The 20,379-nt window shown below is 46.5% G+C and overlaps 4 protein-coding genes and 2 non-coding genes across 6 annotated transcripts; 2 read left to right on the top strand and 4 right to left on the bottom strand.

Annotated features, from left to right (window-relative positions):
- Positions 1 to 542: 542 nt before the first annotated feature.
- clic1 (chloride intracellular channel 1) lies at positions 543 to 4,697 on the top strand. The gene is made up of 7 exons (XM_067255269.1): positions 543 to 711; positions 1,035 to 1,105; positions 2,085 to 2,194; positions 2,654 to 2,779; positions 3,220 to 3,326; positions 3,813 to 3,994; positions 4,404 to 4,697. The coding sequence occupies exons 2-7, from the start codon at positions 1,064 to 1,066 to the stop codon at positions 4,563 to 4,565; spliced, it is 729 nt and encodes a 242-aa protein (XP_067111370.1). The 5' UTR covers positions 543 to 711; positions 1,035 to 1,063; the 3' UTR covers positions 4,566 to 4,697.
- A 2,576-nt stretch (positions 4,698 to 7,273) lies between these two features.
- LOC136961821 (protein Bouncer-like) lies at positions 7,274 to 10,049 on the bottom strand. The gene is made up of 3 exons (XM_067255271.1): positions 9,898 to 10,049; positions 8,907 to 9,026; positions 7,274 to 7,621 (listed from the first exon to the last, which is right to left on the bottom strand). The coding sequence occupies exons 1-3, from the start codon at positions 9,947 to 9,949 to the stop codon at positions 7,410 to 7,412; spliced, it is 384 nt and encodes a 127-aa protein (XP_067111372.1). The 5' UTR covers positions 9,950 to 10,049; the 3' UTR covers positions 7,274 to 7,409.
- Positions 10,050 to 12,503: 2,454 nt separating this feature from the next.
- On the top strand, positions 12,504 to 17,424 carry ddah2 (DDAH family member 2, ADMA-independent). The gene is made up of 6 exons (XM_067255594.1): positions 12,504 to 12,616; positions 13,392 to 13,997; positions 14,410 to 14,598; positions 15,606 to 15,725; positions 16,429 to 16,572; positions 16,679 to 17,424. Exons 2-6 carry the CDS (start codon positions 13,710 to 13,712, stop codon positions 16,793 to 16,795), a joined length of 858 nt encoding a protein of 285 aa, XP_067111695.1. The 5' UTR covers positions 12,504 to 12,616; positions 13,392 to 13,709; the 3' UTR covers positions 16,796 to 17,424.
- Positions 17,425 to 17,426: 2 nt separating this feature from the next.
- Positions 17,427 to 20,315, bottom strand: rps5 (ribosomal protein S5). The gene is made up of 6 exons (XM_067255595.1): positions 20,250 to 20,315; positions 19,396 to 19,504; positions 18,868 to 19,077; positions 18,458 to 18,586; positions 17,780 to 17,878; positions 17,427 to 17,547 (listed from the first exon to the last, which is right to left on the bottom strand). The coding sequence occupies exons 2-6, from the start codon at positions 19,501 to 19,503 to the stop codon at positions 17,479 to 17,481; spliced, it is 615 nt and encodes a 204-aa protein (XP_067111696.1). The 5' UTR covers position 19,504; positions 20,250 to 20,315; the 3' UTR covers positions 17,427 to 17,478.
- Positions 18,056 to 18,190, bottom strand: LOC136962715 (small nucleolar RNA SNORA3/SNORA45 family). The gene has a single exon (XR_010878931.1). It is a non-coding gene; the product is annotated as a small nucleolar RNA SNORA3/SNORA45 family (small nucleolar RNA).
- Positions 19,169 to 19,301, bottom strand: LOC136962714 (small nucleolar RNA SNORA3/SNORA45 family). Its single transcript, XR_010878930.1, has one exon. It is a non-coding gene; the product is annotated as a small nucleolar RNA SNORA3/SNORA45 family (small nucleolar RNA).
- Positions 20,316 to 20,379: the final 64 nt, after the last annotated feature.

The raw sequence follows: 20,379 nt of genomic DNA, 5'->3' as shown, positions 1-20,379 counted from the left end.
AAATACCCCAAAAACCCAGTCAATGACCCCTTTAAGGAACAGTGTTAAATACCCCTCAAAAACATGTGAATGACCCCTTTAAAGCAAAATCAACGTTTCTAAACGTTTTCTTTCTTTTTTCTGTATTGTATATTCCTCCAGGTATGTCTAGCCTTAAATACCTAAGTCACTGCCTTTCAATAACTAGATACAGTCGCTATAGCGTATTGTGTGCAGCAGGTGTCACCACGGAGAGGACCTAGGACTGTCAAATGTTTCTAAAGCTGTAGCACTCCAGGACACTGTGTCAAGTGTGTTACATAAGCTCCTTATTGACGCATTGGTTGACATTGTGACATTACTATCCTTATTGACGCCTATTATATTAATAGGCGTCATCTGGCCTAAATTTACACTTGATAAAGCTGCAGAGGAAGTAGGCGTACAGTCGATAAAATGTTTATACAATCACGCTTCATAGGCTACTATCGGCAAACGTTTGTGTCTTATATAAACAACCGTATATCCCCTATCGTCCCTCATGTGTTCCCATCGTTCACACAATCACCGCCTCTCTTGTCGCCGCTTATCCAGTGAGTAAGCAAAAGAATCTCATGGTCTGTCCCGAAACCCACCAGGGTCAGGAAATGGAGGAATAAAGTCGTATCGTAGGGTGGAGAAACAGACATACAGGGCGGTAGTACCACTCCAAACAGTCAGAGCGAGACTGAGGTAGGTAACAACGAATATTTGTACCATAGTGTAGTAGCCTATCGTATTTAGGATTGTCGCCATCAAAGTCCACGAAAGCTCTGTGACGAAGGCAGCTGTAGAGTTGATGATGCAAATGACACAAATTTCTGTTTCGCTACGGCTGCTTCGGTTATCCGCCAGTTTAATTTAGCGGAAGGGTTCGGATGGTCAACTAAATTCAAGGCGTTGACTCAACTCGACTTTAGAAACATTCAAAATCATATCCTTTTCCATAAAATAGACTGATCCTTCTCTGCATTATAATTAACCGTCCATCTGTAAAACCAACTGTTGATTTACAGATTTTTGTGCGACAAGACTTGCTACAAAGATGAGTGACGAAAATCGACCGCAGGTTGAACTTTTCGTAAAGGTAAGCTTTGTGTGACATGCATTTACACTGTGTCAACAGTAGGCTAGTTTGATGAATAGATGGTGACATTACAGTGCAACAATGTAATCTCAAGTGAAAACCTAATTAGACTGTTTACGAAAGCTTGATGACTGATAACGTATCACTGCGACAGCTAGCGAAAAAGTAAGCGATCTTTCTTGTTCCTCTTGTTAAAGGACTCAAATGACCCAGTAGGCCTAATAGCAGCCTAAACATTAACGCATTCGCCAACGTAGGCCTACTATTAATGAATCGAAACGTTTCATTCTGTGATTCTAACCCTAACCCTTTACGGTAGGGTACCTGGCACATGCGTAAAAACTAAGACTAGACTAATCTAATTAAATGTACATTAACATGATATAACTCTATATTTAGTTTGCTGGTCAGACCTGTTGTCTTAAAGAGAAAACTGGATTTTAAAAAGTCCGTTATTTTTTTCCCCTGCATGGTCCTTAACTTTATAATGATTTTTTTGTCCGAACGCATGTACGCTGCCTGGACAAACCCCCCTTTGAGTATGAAAGTATGAAAGCTGGCGTTGTAACCTCGCAAAAGGCCGATTTCCTGTTAGTGGTCTTAGATTTTAAGGCCTCTCCATCACACAATTGGCATTGTAAGGGTGACTAAAGCTACTCCACCTTCTGAAATAGAAACACAGTAGGGCGTTGGTTAGGCTACAACTAGAGATATTACAAAGAGAGATTACAAAGTACAAAACATACATACACCTATTAAAGTTGTCAATAAGTATGTGAATATACAAAATGTGTACATTTTAAGTGCACTTCCAACTGTGTTGAAAATGATTACACGTAAGAAAAATGTATTTAGCGATCATTCAGTACACTTAAACTGGATTTAAGTATGCTTTTTTTCCACTTGTGAGGCCAAATGTCCTTGTGTAAATGAAACCTTGAACTGTGTCTTCATCTCAACACACTCCTGTTGTCCGTAGGCGGGTAGTGACGGCCAGAGCATCGGCAACTGTCCTTTCTCCCAGCGGCTGTTCATGGTGCTGTGGCTGAAAGGAGTCACCTTTAATGTCACCACAGTGGACATGAAGAGGTGCGGCCATTTTGTTTGTCTATGAATGAAGTACATGTGCGTGTTTGAGCTGTGTGTAGGGTTTTGTTTGTATGATGTTAACCTCATTGAGATGGTTTCCGCATTGTCCAGCCAGGCTAGTGGGCTGGTGTTTGACTTCCTCGCAGCCTCCTCCATGCTCTCTCTCTCTCTCTCTCTCTCTCTCTCTCTCTCTCTCTCTCTCTCTCTCTCTCTCTCTCTCTCTCATCCTGTCTTTGTCCTGTCCTGTTCCTCACACACACACACACACACACTTTCCACTCTCACACACACACACTTTACACACACACACACACTTTCCACTCTCACACACACACACACACACACACACACACTTTCCACTCTCACACACACACACTTTACACACACACACACACTTTCCACTCTCTCACACACACACACACACTCACACACACCCACACACTCCTCTCCTGTGTGCAGGAAGCCAGACATCCTGAAGGACCTGGCCCCTGGGGCCCAGCCTCCTTTCCTGCTGTACGGGACGGAGGTGAAAACCGACACCAACAAGATAGAGGAGTTCCTGGAGGAGAACCTGGCCCCTCCCAAGTAACCATCCCTCCCTCCCTCTATCTGTCCATCTTTCACTCCCTCAATCATCATCCCATATTATATAGTTCTTAACGAAAGGGAACATGGTTGCTTTGTGGCTGGCATAGTATGACTCCTTAATGTCACACTGCAGACAAACGTTTGGGCTATAGGCTATAGGCTAAATTGAGGGAGTCAGGTGGCTGAGCGGTGAGGGAATCGGGCTAGTAATCCGAAGGTTGCCAGTTCGATTCCCGGTCATGCCAACTGACGTTGTGTCCTTGGGCAAGGCACTTCACCCTACTTGCCTCTGGGAAATGTCCCTGTACTTACTGTAAGTCGCTCTGGATAAGAGCGTCTGCTAAATGTAAATGTAAATGTAAATCCCCCTCCCCCCCTCCTCCTCCCCCTCCTCCCTCTCCTCCTCCCCCCCTCCCCTCCTCCTCCCCCTCCTCCAGGTATCCTCGTCTGGCGGCTCAGAACCCAGAGTCCAATACGGCCGGGCTGGATGTGTTTTCTAAGTTCTCAGCCTACATCAAGAACTCAAACCCCCAGCTCAACGACAGTGAGTCGGCTCCTTCAGAACATTCTGGAGAGAATCCCTCCATGTCAGACGAAACAGCGTCGCCTGTAACCAGTCGCCTTAAACCTCTTATAATCTGTCCCTGAGTGTTGCGAAGCAGCAGGGAGTGTAGTCTGTTCGAGCCGTTCTGTCCTTAGCCTCTTTCTCTCTCTGTCACAAACTGGTTGGGGTTGTCTGGATACAATATAATATAGCCAGGGGAGCGGGTTTCAGTATTCATGGATAGGGCATGTCCCACCCACTTAAAAAAAATTGCTAATCCCACCAACTTCTTAGTAAGAAAGTTGTATTAAACGGCTGCATCCTCAGTTATAAAAAAAGCTATCCCGCCCACATTTGAAAGCCAACTTATCCCCTGAATGTAGCTATGATGTAGTGTAACTTATCTGTATAATGTAATAAATGACTACATGTAAATGTAAATAATGTAACTTAATGAGTCTGTGTGTGTGTGTTTGGTTGTGTCAGATCTAGAGAAAGGCCTGCTGAAGGCTCTGAAGAAGCTGGATGACTACCTCGGCTCTCCACTTCCTGACGAGATCGACGAGAATAGCGCAGATGATGTCACTTCCTCTTCCCGACCCTTCCTGGACGGCCAGGCGCTGACGCTGGCTGACTGCAACCTGCTGCCCAAGCTGCACATCGTCAAGGTAACCTGCTGTTTTTAAGACGCCTCTGGAAGAAGTTGAGAGCTTCGTGGTGATTCACTGCTGAGGGAGATTTAGCTGAAGCATTGTTGAGCTCAAACAGGTGTTCAGGAGCTGAGTTGTAATGCTCTCAGATCCTGCCTGTTGTCGACCACAGTGAAAGCTCAACTAGCTGTTTTTATTTTCAGTCGGTGGGGATTTCTTTTACACGTGTAAAATTATCTTTCTTACTTTCTCTCTCTGGCTCTCTCTTTCACTTCTCTTTACCCATCATTGTCCCTCCCTTTAATCCTCTCTCCCTCCCTCTCTTTTCTCCCTCCCTCTCTTTTCTCCCTCCCTCCCTCCCTCCCTCCCTCCCTCCCTCCCTCCCTCCCTCCCTCCCTCCCTCCCTCCCTCCTCTCTCCTCTGACAGGTGGTGTGTCTGAAGTACCGAAGCTACGCCATCCCTCGCTCCCTGGCTAACCTGTGGCGGTACCTGGATGCAGCCTACGCCCGTGAGGAGTTCTCCTCCACCTGCCCCAACGACGCCGAGATCCACATGGCCTACGCCTCAGTGGCCAAGGCTCTCAAGTAGAGCCGAGGGGGGGGGGTGGGGGGGTAGGGGAGGGAGGGAGGGGTGGGGTCAGCTAGTGAGACATGAACATTAGCAGAACACACACACATACTGTAAATACACACCCACAAACACAATCTAAAAACTACAGCCTTGACTGTGCCACAGGTGTCAATAGTTGGAAACATTTCACAGGCTGTTTGAGGCTTTGTTGGCCCTGAGTCTAACTCTGGTTCTAGTTACATATCCATGCTTCTGCTTCCCTCAGTAACCTACTAGATTAAGCTGTTAGTAGGACCATAGATCTTATGGCTGTTTGTATTTTATTCTTTAGCTAATCCCTCACTGCTTATAATGCCAAGTTGTGCTTAATAGCCCCTCGGTCTAAGTAAATCTAGCGGAAAGATATCTGTCAGACGAGGTGACCCAGAGCACACCAGCTTAACTAGTTCGAGGTGTGTCTGCATTTGCAACATTAAACAACAGAGATGCTTTTTACGAAACAAGACTGTTGACATTGTGGCTCTGAAGGGCGGCAATAAAAAGACAATAGTTTTAGTGAGAGTGTCAAGACTTCAAAGCATGTTTAGGGTTGTTGTTTGTCCTTCGTGACTGAAAGCTTGAGAGAGAGACGAGGGGAAAGCTCATCTTTAGCGTCGGTTGGGGCATGCTGTGCGGAGGAATCGCTCTCAACATGCCCAAGACAGGAAATGGTTTCAACAGACCTCAGCTTCCTATTTTCTGTCCTTGAAGCGCAAGAATTGCCATGCCAAGTTAAATGACCTGCTTACCCAGTTCAAAGTGAAGGATCATGTTTTTTAGTGAGAGGAACTATATTGCAGTGTTACTCCGAGAGAAATTATGGTTATTGTTGTTTATTTGTGTGATCTGAAGTTTATTAAGAAGAGTTTGACTTAAGTCATATGTTTGATTCGCCTTCAAGGGAAATAACCGGAGTCATGCAGACAAACTGTTATTTTTATACAGTCCTGACCAAATTATTTATGAATATGTATAATTTAATTATTATTAAAATGAATTTAAAAGCAGATTCAGCTTAAGAACTGAAGTGGTTGATTCAGTAATCGGTCGCATGCTGCCAGATTAGTTTGAAAGGATGACGTGCTAGCCGTAACATAGCTAGCACGTGAAGTGTTGTGGGTCGCTTTTATTCATGTGATGAGGGTTACAACAACAAACAAACGTCCTCTCCACAAATCATGCGTTGCACACAGTTAGAAGAAGTCATTGGGGAAATAACTGGAACTGTTAGTTGTCTTTAGACTGTAAGTGTTGGTCGTTCGTTTGTTAATTCATTTGAATCACAGTAAGGGATTTTGTAAAGAAGAAAATAAAAGTTTCACCTAAGTGCAATTCACATAATTGAAGATTACAAACTTCACATCAGTTTCAGTTTTGTCTGTTTTTATAGTTTTACAAACAATATGGGACATAAGAACACCCTGTTGACCCATAACATGTCGTCCAATCCAGCCACTGGCATGACTGTTACATCTGTTGCTGCAGTTAGTAATAAATATCTGTACAACAAGGCCAACTTTAACTGGGCAATTACCTCTAGCTCTGCTGTTACAGCTATGTGTTGAAAGGGACCAAGTCTGTAGAATTTCAAAGCTGTTGTTTTATTTTAGTTATCTTTGTACCGGTTATATCGACTTTATTATACTGTAAGACTAGATATGACGTCACTTCAAGGACTTTTATATGGCTCTTAACTTCTTCTTGGTTAGCGCACACTCCCTGACACTTAATTTTCCTTTTGTTTTGCTTCCTTTGTTTAATTCACCTCTCTTAACCTGTATTTTGCTGCTTCCCTAGTATGTAACGTATTCCCTTACTCTGGTTATAGACCCTTGTGTGACCTTCTGTTGCAGGGTCAACTTTTTTAGGTGAATAATGACGACAATCAAATCTTATTTTTTATCTTGTTTTTAACCATCTCTTAAAGACGTTTCCCAAACTTTTAATAAAGATGTTACATTTAGTCATTTTGTTAAATTACATTTGGAAATTTGTCTCCTGCTCAATCATTTTTTTACAACTCACAATAAATAAATCAATAAACTACAGTAAAAATTTGATTAAAAAAACCTTACTGTGGTCTCCTAAAAACAACAGCACCATTGAGAAACAATGTTACACATTAAACAGACATGTTAACAGTTCTTTGAACTGTGGTTTGATATATACATACCTGTTTTCTCAATGTTATTTGTCCTAATCTGTTGCTATGTATTTTCTCTGTTCCATTTTAGTGTTTGATTGCTTGGTGCTTTTTACATTTAGTGTTTGTCCATGTTTTAGTTTTATTGTACTGTCCTTGAGCGTTCTTGAGCTCCGGAAAGGCGCTATAAAAATTAAACATATTGTTGTTATTATTATATATGGTACATATGATCAACATGTCGGTATATTCCAACGACACACAGCTTTGAGAAGGAAAGTGAAAACACACACCTCCAGTGTTGTGTATGTGTGCATTGCGAGTGAGTGTGTGCATGTGTGTGCGTTCTGTGTGTGTGTGTGTGTTCCTGCAGAACTGCACCAGATCTGGTAGTGAGACAGAGATACATTCAGGTTAGTAAATTTCACATCGGGTTCCGAGCACACCCTCATCTGGTGAGGCCCTACGAAGCCACAGCAGGTTCTAGTGGAACCCAGTAGAACCTCAGCAGGTTGTAGTGGGGCCCAGCAGAACCTCAGCAGGTTGTAGTGGAACCCAGTAGAACCTCAGCAGGTTGTAGTGGGGCCCAGCAGAACCTCAGCAGGTTGTAGTGGAACCCAGTAGAACCTCAGCACGTTCTAGTGGGGCCCAGTAGAACCCCAGCAGCCTCCTGCGCCTGCTCACAGCAGCAGCAGATGCAGTGCAGGGAGCAGGCAGAGGACGGCTCCTGTCCAGCCCAGGACAGACGGCCTTGCTGCTGCATTGCACAGGTCCACGTCGCAGCACTCGTTGGTGTAGTTGAAATGCAGGCCGGCCGTCTCCTTCTCCCCGCTCCGGCCGCACTGGGCAGGAATGGCACAGCTCTTCTCGTACAGCACCACACGCAGCGCGCCTATGGAGGGAGAGGAGGGACATTTGGAAGCCGTTTGCGGTGATCCTCCCGCACACGGCTCGGGTGGGAGTGTTGACATAACACCGGGAGTGTTTATGTAGAGAGGTTCGTGACAGTGCTAATACTTGACACACTTGACACTACTAGTAGATAGTCATGTAGCTCATCTTGAGCTGGTCTACAGATACACACCAGGCTGGGAAGAGTATAGAGACAGTGTGAATGCTCTAGCGATGCTGGCTGGGGACTTACTTCATCATGAGACTCCTGTAATCAGTTACAAGATGTACAGCATGCATCAGGGTGCGTCTATGATTAAATCAGTCTGGAGAAAGGGTGGGCGTGGCTTAGTGCATGTGAATGCAGATCAGGTTGCGGGTTCGATTTCCCCTCTGAACATCGTTTTGGAAATAATTGTTAAATTAACACATTATAGGAGCCTGAAGGCTGTCTTTTATACAAGTGGAGAGAGGCTGCATCCACCGATGGACACACAGAGGTGTTTTACTGGTCAGATGGGTCAGAGGGGGGGAGGTCAGATGGCTGAGCTGTTGGGGAATTGGGCTATTAATCAGAAGGTTGCCGGTTCGATTCCCGGCCGTGCGAAATTACGTTGTGTCCTTGGGCAAGGCACTTCACCCTACTTGACTCAGGGGTATGTCCCTGTACTTACTGTAAGTCTCTCTGGATAAGAGCATCTGCGGAATCAAACCCGGATTCCTGTGGTATGTAGCACGCTATTGTAGCCAGTGAGACACCAGGGTGCCCCAGCATGTTAACACATTCCCTTCATTCTCCGTAATTAAAACATAGTTTAGACCTACCAACTGTGCCACAGATATTTTAAGAGACAATTTGATGGCACAATAGGCATTAGTGAGCTAACACAACTGGCGTGATGAGCAAAAGGCACACGGCCTATTCAGCCAGGCTTTTGTCTTGTGTGTTTAACAGAGCCGGGAGAAGGGCTTGGCCTCATGAAGCCTGTAAAACATCCTGCATTGTGACATTTCACTTGTCCGCCCGGGACATCAGCCTGGTGAGTCATCTACTACTGTGTTGCTCCACACCCACTGCACCCACAGTCCAGACTCACAGTCACTGAAACCACATCTTATGTCCTGTGCTCCTCACGCTCTCTCTCTCGTATATTTATTTCTCTCTTTCTCTCCGTCTTTCTCTCCCACTCTGTCTATCCTCTCTTTTTTAACACATCCTCACATCTCTCTCTCAGTCCCCCATACACACCCACACCCTCCACCCTCACACACACAGTGAGTCCCACCTCGGGTGCCAACAGCCGTGCTAGCCAGGCAGCGCTGTCCTGTTGGGCACTCCTGCGGGAACTTGAGGCAGTCCAGAGGAGAGATGGCGGGGAACACACAGGTGTAGCAGCGCAGAGCGGCTGGAGACAGAGGAATGTTTGATCAGGGAGGACACAGACATGCCACAGAGAAGGAAACCACAGTTTCTTTGAGGCAGGTTCCGCTCAGTGGTGAAGCACTGAACTGCAGATCAACACGTCCAATCCCCTAGATTTTACAAATGGAAAAAATATGTTTGATTATAACAGTTAAGATTGTGACATGCATTGACTTTGTGTAGGACGGAGAACTTGAGGCCACACTGCAGCTGGAAGTAGTCTGAACCACTGGATGCTGACCGATTGTAATTTTGAGTGAGACGCTTTTTAGTTTTATTGTTTTACTGCCAATTCCTGCAAATTGTCAGTCTCATCCAAAATGATGAGGTGGATTCTAACCTTAAAGGTAGGGTCGGTAAGTTATGCGAATCTAGCAATTTTGGCTCAACCTCGAAAGGATTCAAACCTAAATATCGCCTCCCCTCCCTTCAGAGCCAGTCCTCCAAAACACATGCCTGACCACTTCCGGGAGACAGACAGACAGACAGACTGTCCAATTATGAAGTTCAGTCCACACTAAACGATTGGTCGTGTATATTACACTCCTGTGATGTCTACAGATATTTTTGGCACACCTTTAGATTTCTTGGCTGCTATCAGGATGTGAAATGTATCAAAAGGTACACCTCAACAACGTCACCGACCCTGCCTTTAACACAGCAGGCTTTTCTAACACACTAGTCAGCTGAACAGGGTCCCTCTCTAGGTCGCTTAATACTAAGCATAGCTCGACTAACCGCAGATCCAGAGATCGCAGGTTCAAATCTCCCCCTTTACATCGGTTTGGATGAAAAGCATCTTCTAAATGAACACAAACTGTCCCAGTCTCTCTCCCGTCCCGTTTCCTACGTACCTGCCAGGGGAAGACAACACAGAAGGAGGAGGAAGATTTGTGGACGAAACATCTTCCTTATCAAGATCTTCTCAAAGTCGATCACTGAGGAACTTTAGTTTCAAGATTTCAAAGTTTCCGTCTTTTCCAAGTCTCTCCGGCTCCCTGTTCCGCTGATAGGAAGCGCAGCACCTTAAACTTCCAATTGAATTTATCAGTGTTTCACCTCACTCTTTCTCTCACTCTCACCAAGTCCCATGTAATGTTTCCACAAATTTTTCTCTCCCTCTTTCTTTCCCCCTCTCTCTTTCTCGTTCTCTGTCTTTCTCTCTGACACTCTGTGCTCCTACTCTAACCGACAAGTAAGTTACTGTAAGTAAGTAACGATCCAGACTTAATTTGTCTCCTCAGCCTCCCACTCCGTATTTCATCAGTTGTCTCTCTGTCGGTCTAAGTCAGACTGCCAATACTAGTAAAAACATGCTTCCCTCCCTCAGGTTCAGTAATTTGATTTGAGGGTTAACCAGGTCGTGCTGATGCATCTGCTGCCTAAATATCTGAGTGGGAAGATTTAGGCAGCAGGGCCTTTACTTTTGACCATATTTGGGGTTGGGGTGTCTGCTGTGTGACATTGTGATTTTCTACAGGAAGTTACACAGCATTTTTTTTTTTTTACTGTAATTAAGAAAAAGGTTCAAGAGTGAAACAGTTTCACACACAACGCGTTTCAACGGTAACCCTAACCCTGACCCTAACCCTACCCTGAGCTGTCTGTAAAGTCTGTGCCTCGAGACAGGAACAGACAGGTGGGGGGGGAAATACACAACAAGGGAAACAGAAATCAGGAGATAGAGAGAGATGGATAGAGATAAAGATAGAGAGAGATAGATAGAGAGGAACTAACTGTATTATCTCAGCCGCCTAATGAGAGACGTGAGGTGGGGAGGGAGGGCAGTCAAGTGATGGCTGTCTTGTGACAGGGTGGGGTCAGGATGGATAAACTGTTTACCAGTGATTGTCAACACGCTGTTAAGGCAAGCTGAGGCTCCCAGGAATGTCGACACGCTCGGGAAACACAGACACGTCGACCCGGGAAGGAGGATTTGAGAGGAGGGAGAAACTGAAGGTAAAAAAACTAGAGGATGATGTGAGGGAAGAGGAGAGTCAAAACGGACGAGGAGGAGGAGATGGAGGAGAGGGAGGTGGAGGAGAAGGAGAGGGAGGTGGAGGAGGAGGAGAGGGAGGAGGAAGTGGAGGAGATGGAAGAGGTGGAGGACGTGGAGATGCTGATACAGTCTGATGTTGTGAGCTGGAGCAGATGTTTACGGCTCTCTCATCTGTCACAGTGCTGAGTGAGTCTGGGTCTCACTGGAAGGGTGGAGGCAGCTGTCAGGGGGGACAGATGGTGTTTTTTAATCCTGTCTGCTCCCTCCCCCCTCCCCTCTCTCTCTGTCAAATCCAGCTCAATCCCTCACTCCCCCTCCCTCCCTCTCTCTCTGTCTCTCCCATTATGTCTGCATGTCTCTCTCTCTCTGTTTCTCTCTCTCAGATACAGGTCCACCCCTCTCTCTCTCTCTCTCTCTCTCTCTCTCTCTCTATGTCTCGCTCACTCCTGTCCTCACCCTCTACCCCTCTCTCTCTCTCTCTCTCTCTCTCTCTCTCTCTCTCTCTCCTCAGCCTGGTTAACTGTTTACAACATCTCTGTGTAGTGCAGTAGCACACAATAGATGCTGGAAGGGAACATTGTACACCCTGTCAGTCATTTTGTACTGCCCAGAACACACACACACACCATCTGTGTCACTTGATGGTGTGTCACTTGGTGTTAAGTGTTGTTTAACAAAGCCAAGTGATCTTCTTGTACCATCCCACACAGCAGATGAGTAATCAATTTGAAACGTGAAATACGTGGGAAATATCTACTTCATTACAAGGTCCACTTTGTAAAGGTATTGATACCGATATATAACTGAATATTCCCTCGTTGCAAGTTAAACATCGTTTGACCCACATTTCTGGAAAGGACAGGATTAGTTCTCACTCAGACGAAGGCAGACGCCACCAATGTATACCTAATGCCTTTAATCTGTGGACTGCACGCGTGCACGCACACTTGCGCGCACACAATAGAAAAACAAAGTTGACTGCAATCGTTCTGTTGCATCTATCAGAAATATATCTGTTCGCGTTGGTGCGGTGATAAACCTTTGTTTTAACACCTCGAGTCAACATACTGTGATTGATTCCAAGGGTGTATAGGCCTACCGCGCAGCACGCGAGCGAGATGTGGGGGTGTGGCACGCTTGAAAACAATAGTTGAGAGGGGGGGGGGGGTATGAGAATACCCTAAATGTTTATAGGACCGCTTGAAGCTTATCAGCCAGTGACCTCGAAGTCTGGAAAGGACACATCGATTGTTCCTGGGCAAATCGCCTTTCAACTAAATGTTCAGGTAAGGAACCAATGTCGTTGGTGAATTGACTACCCGCGATCGAGCTATTTGTTCAGTCGGTGAGTGCAATTCCCTTTTAGAGAGAAAGAGGGAGCGTGAGGGAGGGAGAATGAGGGAGAATGAGGATCCGGACAGGGCGGACGTGTGGGGGATGGGGAGGGGAAGTTAGGGATGAAAGGGTGAGGAGGGCGCCGGGTGAGAGAAAAACAGAGGAGAAATAACGGGAGATATTGTGTGAGGAGGAAGAAGAGAGGAACAACTCTGACTAGAAAGACGCCAGGAAAAGAGGTAATGACGATCTCCTCTAAACAAGATGTCTAGGGTTTAGGATTAAATTAGGATTTGGAAATAACTTGTTTATTTAGTCTTGTTTAAATAGCAATAGCACTTCTAAAAAGTACAGACAGCTAGGCAATTGTCGTAGTCGTACTCGTCACATTTGCTGAATAGGCTGCACTTTGGATCTGCTGAACGATTGACTCCGTTTAAGATTTAATTCATGCGACTGAAGTAATCAAGTGCAAATCACAAAACTTGTTGAAGCAATTTGGGAAAAGTGTTTAAAAAAATTAAGTTATTCTTTAGAAACGTACCTTGCACAGTTGTGGATGTTTGGGGTGAAATCGACGCAGAGTATTTCCAGACTACAGCTGCGGTTCATCATAGAAAGATTAGAATGATTAGAATAAGATGATTGGGAGCGGATGTATTTCGCACATGCGAATATGTAGCAACTTAATAAAATTATCTTTTATAGATCCGCCAGTGTAGCCTACCTCAACAGCAAGTGTGTACTGGTTGAAAAACTCTGAAACTATTTCATGAATAATTCAATGTAGGCTGACGTAGACCGATAGTTAATGATGACTATCCCTTCGATCTCGTTCCAAAGGCTAAAACGTAAACATCTTATGCTTCTGTGACATCTGTGCAGTGGAGCTGAATCCGGGAGATCGCTGACCTCAGTCACAACGACTGATTGCACATTCACAGACAAGAACCATTCCTTTCAGCTATAACAACCCTAAACAAATTTGCCCATCGTTCTCTTGCTGTCTTCCAGGGACTACTAGGTGTAGCTCCGCGTCTCGAAAACACGGGGTACCGAGAGCAGAGACTGAAGTTTGAAAAAGCACTGGAGTGGAACTGGAGTAGGGATTCTCTGTCTCGTTCTGAATAGTTCACATACTACAGATTTGCTGTTTGGTGTGACTGCGTGAGTGTCGGGCACAGCTGGTTTCCCAGATCTTTTCTCAACAGCCTGAGGACACCCCCACACCCACGACCGCTTGCCAACGACACCCACTCCCTCCCACACACACACAAACACACAGACAGACGGACACACACACACTCAAAAACACCCCCACACACAGACATCATGGCGGGTATGTGTCCTTACGGACGCTTCACCCACGCCGTGGTGCGGGGCATCCCCGAGACCTTCGGGAGGGCGTGGGAGGGCGGGGAGAGCGGCGTGGATCTGGCCAAGGCCCAGCGGCAGTTTGGCGTGCTGACGGGGGCGCTGAGGCAGAAGATGGGGCTTCAGCTGATCGTGATCCCCCCTGACCCGGAGCTGCCGGAGAGCTGGAGGGTGGAGGACCTGGCCGTGGTGCAGGGAGACACGGCACTCATCACCAGGCCCTTCAGACAGCAGCGACGCAGCGAGGTACACACACACACACACACACACAGTGAGTTAAACACACATCCAAAGTGAGGTACACACACACACACAGTGAGTTAAACACACATCCAAAGTGAGGTACACACACACACACACACACTGAGTTAAACACACATCCAAAGTGAGGTACACACACACACACACTGAGTTAAACACACATCCAAAGTGAGGTACACACACACACACACTGAGTTAAACACACATCCAAAGTGAGGTACACACACATCCAAAGTGAGGTACACACACACACACTGAGTTAAACACACATCCAAAGTGAGGTACACACACACACACTGAGTTAAACACACATCCAAAGTGAGGAACACACACACAGTGAGACACACACGCACAGACCAGGAACATGGATTCAGTTTGATCTCCTCCCCCCCACCAGGCGGAGGCGGTGAGGCGGGTGGTGTCGGAGCTGAACCTGAGTGTGGTGGAGATGGGGGCGGAGGAGGGGGGCTCTGCGGGGGCCACGCTGGAGGGCAGCGATGTGCTCTTCACCGGCAGAGAGTTCTTCGTGGGGATCTCCTCCCACACCAACCATCGCGGGGCCGAGGTGCTGGCTGACACCTTCAAGGTAGGAACCACCTCCTGTATCAGGGGAGGAACCACCTCCACCTTGTATCAGGGGAGGAACCACCTCCACCCTGTATCAGGGGAGGAACCACCTCCACCCTGCATCAGGGGAGGAGGACGGCATGGTAGGAGACGTGTGTGTGAGCCTGTGTGTGTATAAGCTTGTGTGTGAGAGCCTGTGTGTGTGTGAGAGTCTGTGTGTGTGTGTGAGAGCCTGTGTGTGTGTGTGTGAGAGCCTGTGTGTGTGTTGGCACAGTTCAGATGTAGGTCGGTCGGTATGATATCCAGAAGATAAGCGAGTGAAGGAGTAAAGGAAAGAGAGGAGCCGGATTTCTGTGTAAACGTTTGTCGTCCGTCCGGTTACCCTCTCCAACAACTGCCGGTCTGGACCTGTACTTCCTGGGTTGAGGGATCATGTGACGCTAGGTGTGGCATGTAAAACACTCCAGAGGCTGTCTGTCTGCTTGTGCTGCAAAGTACTGTTTATGTTTTGCTTGTGGTTTGTATAGAACACATGGTGACGTGGTATTTCCGACTCCACTTTAACGGCCATTGCTGCTGCTTACATGATGACCCACTCGGATGCAGACTGTTCCTTGACTCTGTGGAACCGTGTTTAAACCATGCACTTCTGCACACCTGATAATCTGCTGCTCTTTCAGAACCTAGTATTTATACATCCCTTTGGATGATTGGGTTAGGTTTAGCTTATTTCTAGAGCATCTGACTGCAGAGCTAGAGGTCGTAGGGTCAAATCCCCCAGTGGATGTTACCGTTGGATAAAAGTGAACCGCTAAATTAAACAGATTTATTATTATAAAAGCTTGTGCTAAATTAAACAGCTTTTTAAGTGAATGAACTGTGAGTGTTCCACATGCGGAGTTGATGGGTGTGTTGGCCGTGTGCAGAGCTAACTGCTGTCTGTGTCGTTGGGTCTGTACATGCGGAGGTGATGGGTGTGTTGGCCGTGTGCAGAGCTAACTGCTGTCTGTGTCGTTGGGCCTGCAGGACTTTGCGGTGTCGACCGTACCCGTGTGTGGAGGATCTCGCCTTAAGAACATCTGTTCCATGGGAGGACCGGACACCATCATCATCAGCAACTCTAACGGGGCCAAGAAGACCTTGCACGTGAGTGTGTGTGTGTGCGCTTGTGTCTGTGTATATGTGAGTTTGTATCTACAGATCAATGTTCCAACAGTATTTTAGCAGTTAAGTCGGAGTTAAGAGTCCAAGAACCATCTATATTTAATTATTTAATATTTAACGGAAAAAAACAATCTCAACTCCCACTTACCCCACATCCCATCTCTGTTCTGACACACACGAGACGGAAGCATCCGTGGTGAAGCAGGGCCAGTAAAGGCTCTGGTTAGCGTGTGAAGGCTCTGGTTAGCGTATGAAGGCTCTGGTTAGCGTGTGAAGGCTCTGGTTAGCGTGTGAAGGCTCTGGTTAGCGTGTGAAGGCTCTGGTTAGCGTGTGAAGGCTCTGGTTAGCGTGTGAAGGCTCTGGTTAGCGTGTGAAGGCTCTGGTTAGCGTGTGAAGGCTCTGGTTAGCGTGTGAAGGCTCTGGTTAGCTTGTGAAGGCTCTGGTTAGCGTGTGAAGGCTCATTAGAGTAGCATTAGCCTGTGAGGTCGGTGATCGCCCCTCGGAGGTGATTGGCTGAGTTCCATCTCCACTGTCTCTGGGGGATCCTGGAGCATAATGGGATCTGCACACTGGCCCCTGCTGTCGTCTGGCCTCGTGTTTGCCCTCCCTATCTTCTGTGTGTGTGTGTAATATGTATGTCTGTGAGTGGGCGTGTGTAAACCTATATGTGTGTGTGTGTGTGTAGATGATGGAGCAGCTGACCGATCACCACTACGAGGTTCTGACCGTCCCAGAGGATGCCGCTGCTAACTGCGTGTACGTCCGTGGTCCGTCCAAACAGGACTTCCTCCTCCACCGGCCCCCTGACGAGTGTCCCGACAGCGCCCCAGTGAGTCTGGAGGGAGAAACTGTTATATCCAACAGCTTTAAAATGCTGTCCCACCCTCCCTTTTGAAAACAAACCTATTCCCCCGATCTGGCTCTTCTTCCTCCAGGCCTTCCAGAAGCTGACAGACTACACGCTGCTCCCCACCGCCTGCAGCGAAGCCTCCAAGCTGGGCGCATCTCTGTCCTCCTTCTGCCTGCTCATCAACCGGAAGCCACACTTCTGACCCACAGAACCCCGACGAGTCACTTGCTACAGCTTCCCATCTTACACACCGGGGACTCAACACGAACAGAAGAGTGGACATTTTGTCTTATGGTGGGCGTTCCACGTTCTCCTCGCAGGAAGGTTCTTTAGTGGACACCGGTGCAGTCTAGTGGCGTGTTTTAGAAGGTGCAGCCCAGAGTCGATGTATAATCATATTCCACAGAAGATCTTTCTCAAGTTCTCAACCTTTGTATTCATGGTACAAGCCTTTCCAAACTCCCTTATCACAGGAAAATAACCACTCATGTTAACTGGTGTAGTCTAAACAGGAAACCCAACACTCTTGATAATGGTTGTCTAGGATGTCAGAATGAGATCTTGTGTTTTTGATCGGTCAATAAATATCCTCATAGCCATTCTGCTAAAATCCAAATGTATCCTAACCACTGTTCTGCACAAATGCTTTTTGTAAGACTCATCTTAGTATAAAGCCCTATGACAGAAACCATCATTAAGTGTGAAAGGCACAAATCAAAAATGTATATGCCATTTGTATGCTTTAGTAAAGCCTTTGTATACATGTTAACACTTTGAAGCAGAGGAATAAAGCCACGGTCGTCCTGGTGATGAAAAATGGATGAGAACCAAAATGAGGTTTCTTCAAATTTATTTCGTTTTTTTTTTAGAAAGCAACAAACATTTTTAACGGTTGGACTTGGCCACTCTCTCCAGCTCATCCTTCTTCTTGATGGCGTAAGAGTTGGATGAACCCTGTAGATGAAAACAAACATTCGAATTTTAACATTTTACACAAAGACTTCACAGGCACAGATTTTAAAAGACTAATCACATTTCTCCCAAGTTACTACATTTATAAATTGTATCCAAAGCAAATCGAATGTGTTTTTATCCAAAGCCACATGCAGTACACGGGTACTCTGAACCTGTGACCTCTTGATGGGCAGCTCAACGCTCTAACCACCGAGCTCCCCCCAGCTCTCACCTTAGCGGCGTTGATCAGCTCATCAGCCAGGCACTCAGCGATGGTCTTGATGTTCCTGAAAGCCGCCTCTCTCGCTCCCGTACACAGCAGCCAGATGGCCTGAGGCAGGAAGGGAACAGAGGTGAGGCAGGAACCTTCAGACTCTCTGGGGTTCTAACAGAACACAACTAGAGCTCTAGAATCACAACTACAATGATCACAGAAGGTTGACTGTAGAATTCTAAATGGAACATAAGAGATCTAGAATCAGAATGAAAATCATTCACAGAACATGTTGAATGTGTCTGAGTTGGTGATTGGCTGGGCCACGGGAGAGACTACAGCCAATGAATAAGCAAAGACGTTTTCTCTGCGAGCACTCTAGCACAGCAGGACAACGAGGATCTGTCCAGCCGTGACTCTAGCCTCGCGCACACAGGAATGTACGATACCACTGCATACTCACACACAATATGTATCGACATGAACATGCATTTCTCAATTTGACCAAAGGCACCGATTAGTCATGGTCAGACTTAACCCCATCATGACCGGTGAAACACAGTACAATACAGCACCAAGTCCCAAGACTGAAGGTCACTAAACAGGTCTCATTTAACCCCACTACAGCTTGCTGTGACGGATTGTCCTGCCCCCTAGGGAGGGCAGGTGGGGGGCAGGTGGGGGGGCAGGCGTTACCTGGTTGACTCTACGCAGCGGGGACACGTCCACGGCCTGCCTCCTGACGGTACCGGCGCGGCCGATACGGGTGGAGTCCTCACGGGGGCCGCTGTTGATGATGGCGTTGACCAGCACCTGCAGGGGATTCTGGGAAAGGGGAGGGAGAGGAGGTCAACTGGGAAGGCGTGTGGTATTTGTTCATCGCTTTGGATAAAAGCATGTGGTCAATGAATACAGCTTTGTGTGGGGCTTTGACGATCCCCTAATCCAAGGAAAAATGTACAATTATTTTAGATAAGCACCAATGTTCCTTCTTTAAAAACACTATCGTGGGTGAGAGCCCTTTGATCCTCTCCTTAGGAATTATGTTCCCCCCTCTGGCCTGGAGGGACAGAAAGCAAAACAAGAGAAAGCGTCAGCTTCCTCACCTCTCCAGTCAGCAGGTGGATGATCTCGAAGGCGTGCTTGACGATGCGCACTGTCATCAGCTTCTTGCCGTTGTTGCGTCCGTGCATCATCATGGAGTTGGTGAGACGCTCCACGATGGGGCACTGGGCCTTGCGGAAGCGCTTGGCGGCGTAGCGCCCCCCTGAGTGAGGGAGGTACTTGGCATACTTCTCCTTCACTGCAATGTAATCCTGGAGGATATGGAAACGGTTTCATCAACAAGGGAATATATTTAGATGCAATTTCAATTAGTTCTGCAGATTATTTTTTATACAAATATTGAACTGTCTCTGAGCTGGTGATTGGCTGGGCCACAAGAGACTACAGCCAATGAATAAGCAAAGACGTTTTATCTGCGAGCACTCTAGCACACCAGGACAACGAGGATCTGTCCAGCCGTGACTCTAGCCTCGCTTACACACACACAAATCATATCTGTTAGTAGCGGAAATATATTTATATTTTATTATGTTGTGAATAAGGTGCGCGTACAGAAAGTATTCCCGTACCTGCAGGGAGATGTCGTTGATCTGGACATCATCGGTGCTCCATTTCCCGAAGAGCTTAATTTCAGGGCTCTCGGCAACTGCCGGGGCAGTCTCCCAGGACTCAGTCATTCTGGGAGGGAACAGAAATGTAAGAAATGCTAAAGCAAACACCGTTAACGTTTGAAATGTTTTCATTCACTTTCTGAAGTCTCTTCTTCCTGACGGGTAGCCAAGCATAGCAATTGTTTGACAAGTAGCATGTCTGTGGACGTGTTTAGTATGGGGTAGTTAGCTCGCCATTTCATTTAGCTAGATGGATAGTTGACAAGTCCAATTAACTACCTACCTACTAAGGTTAAACATACCACAGAAAGGGTTAATAATCAGAACATAACGCGTTATCTAGGGCTGTACAAATGCAAACTTTAACGTATGAATGCCGTTAGCAGGCACTTACCGTTAGGCCCAAATAAAAGCCTGAATCTGTTCAACCGGGTACGCGTGTAGGCTAGCTAACATTAGCTTCCACTAATCAACGGCTATTACAATTACAATTGGCAATAACCCGATTTACGGCAAAATCAATCACTATGCATGTAATATATCACATTAATGGTTTGGTGGAAAGGGAGATTTAAAATCCGAAGCATACGCAAACGTTAACATCTTTAGCTTAACATGACATGTGCTAGCCAGGCACAGACTCCCAAATACGTTCTCGTTGACGTTTAGTTGCTTTTTTTAACAGACTTTGGCTGCATAAACAATATCTTTTGTCGATTCGTAACCATCTACACAACCAAACACAACATTATGGCCAACAACGAGCATTTTCACGAACATTAAATCAACAATACGATAATTTTTTCACTCACTTGTGTCTGCCGTTCTGCACCACACTTCTCAGAGACGGAAAAGGGCCTTTTCAGGGCGCCTCATGCCGATATGCAGTGAGCCGGAAGTGTGACAGTTACATCCGATTGAAAGAGCTTTTTGGGAATTGTA

This window comes from Osmerus mordax, chromosome 18 (assembly GCF_038355195.1).
Source record: "Osmerus mordax isolate fOsmMor3 chromosome 18, fOsmMor3.pri, whole genome shotgun sequence".
Lineage (NCBI taxonomy): Eukaryota > Metazoa > Chordata > Actinopteri > Osmeriformes > Osmeridae > Osmerus > Osmerus mordax.
Note: the sequence above shows the minus strand (reverse complement) of the source record. Positions and strands in the feature narration are given on the sequence as shown.